This window comes from Papaver somniferum, unplaced genomic scaffold (genome assembly GCF_003573695.1).
Source record: "Papaver somniferum cultivar HN1 unplaced genomic scaffold, ASM357369v1 unplaced-scaffold_30356, whole genome shotgun sequence".
In the NCBI taxonomy this organism is placed as follows: Eukaryota; Viridiplantae; Streptophyta; class Magnoliopsida; order Ranunculales; family Papaveraceae; genus Papaver; species Papaver somniferum.
The window spans coordinates 1-523 of NW_020641437.1; the positions used below are offsets into that span (position 1 = coordinate 1).

The window sequence follows — 523 nt, forward strand, 5'->3', positions numbered from 1 at the left end:
CGCTGTCGCTAAAATGAAGATCGGTATCAGGAATACCAATAATCGTGGGTTCCTTATGGGTGTGAGCTTTGTCTTTGAATTTCTTACCCTGTTGGAGTGCAGAGAATCAGCAAGTCAGCAGAAAACAATTTACTTGAAAAACTTGACAAAATACCGTTGCTGTCCCTATTTGAAAGTATCTAACAACCATTAAGCATAACTCGTCTACCTGCATTCCTGTAACAGACTTTAAAACCCCCCAAATGATATGCTTCTTAACCCTCGAAAATAATCTCCTCCAAGTGCCAGTGAACTCAACACGGTGAAATGAATCCATCAGCAATCTCAAATCACTCACTGCAAATCTAGATCCTTCGTACGTAACCAGCAATTCTACCTACAGTGCAGTAAAGTACTAATTGTTAGACAGCATCAAACAATTTCAACCATAATCTTCGTTATGACATTTCATGTTAGACTGAACCAACCTGACTTATCTTGATATTATGAAACTCCATCATCTTTCGAGGCCTGGTTCTTTTGT

At 39.0% G+C, this 523-nt stretch overlaps 1 protein-coding gene across 1 annotated transcript in view; it reads right to left on the bottom strand.

Annotated features, from left to right (window-relative positions):
• Nucleotides 1-4: 4 nt before the first annotated feature.
• The window catches only part of LOC113341693 (protein SABRE-like), a gene marked incomplete at both ends in the record, with an annotated part of 902 nt that continues 383 nt past the window's right edge, over nt 5-523 (bottom strand). The window contains 2 exons of the mRNA XM_026586463.1: nt 5-88; nt 209-376. Of these exons, the coding sequence (XP_026442248.1) occupies nt 5-88; nt 209-376 (252 nt within the window). The remainder of the gene's footprint in view (nt 89-208; nt 377-523) is intronic.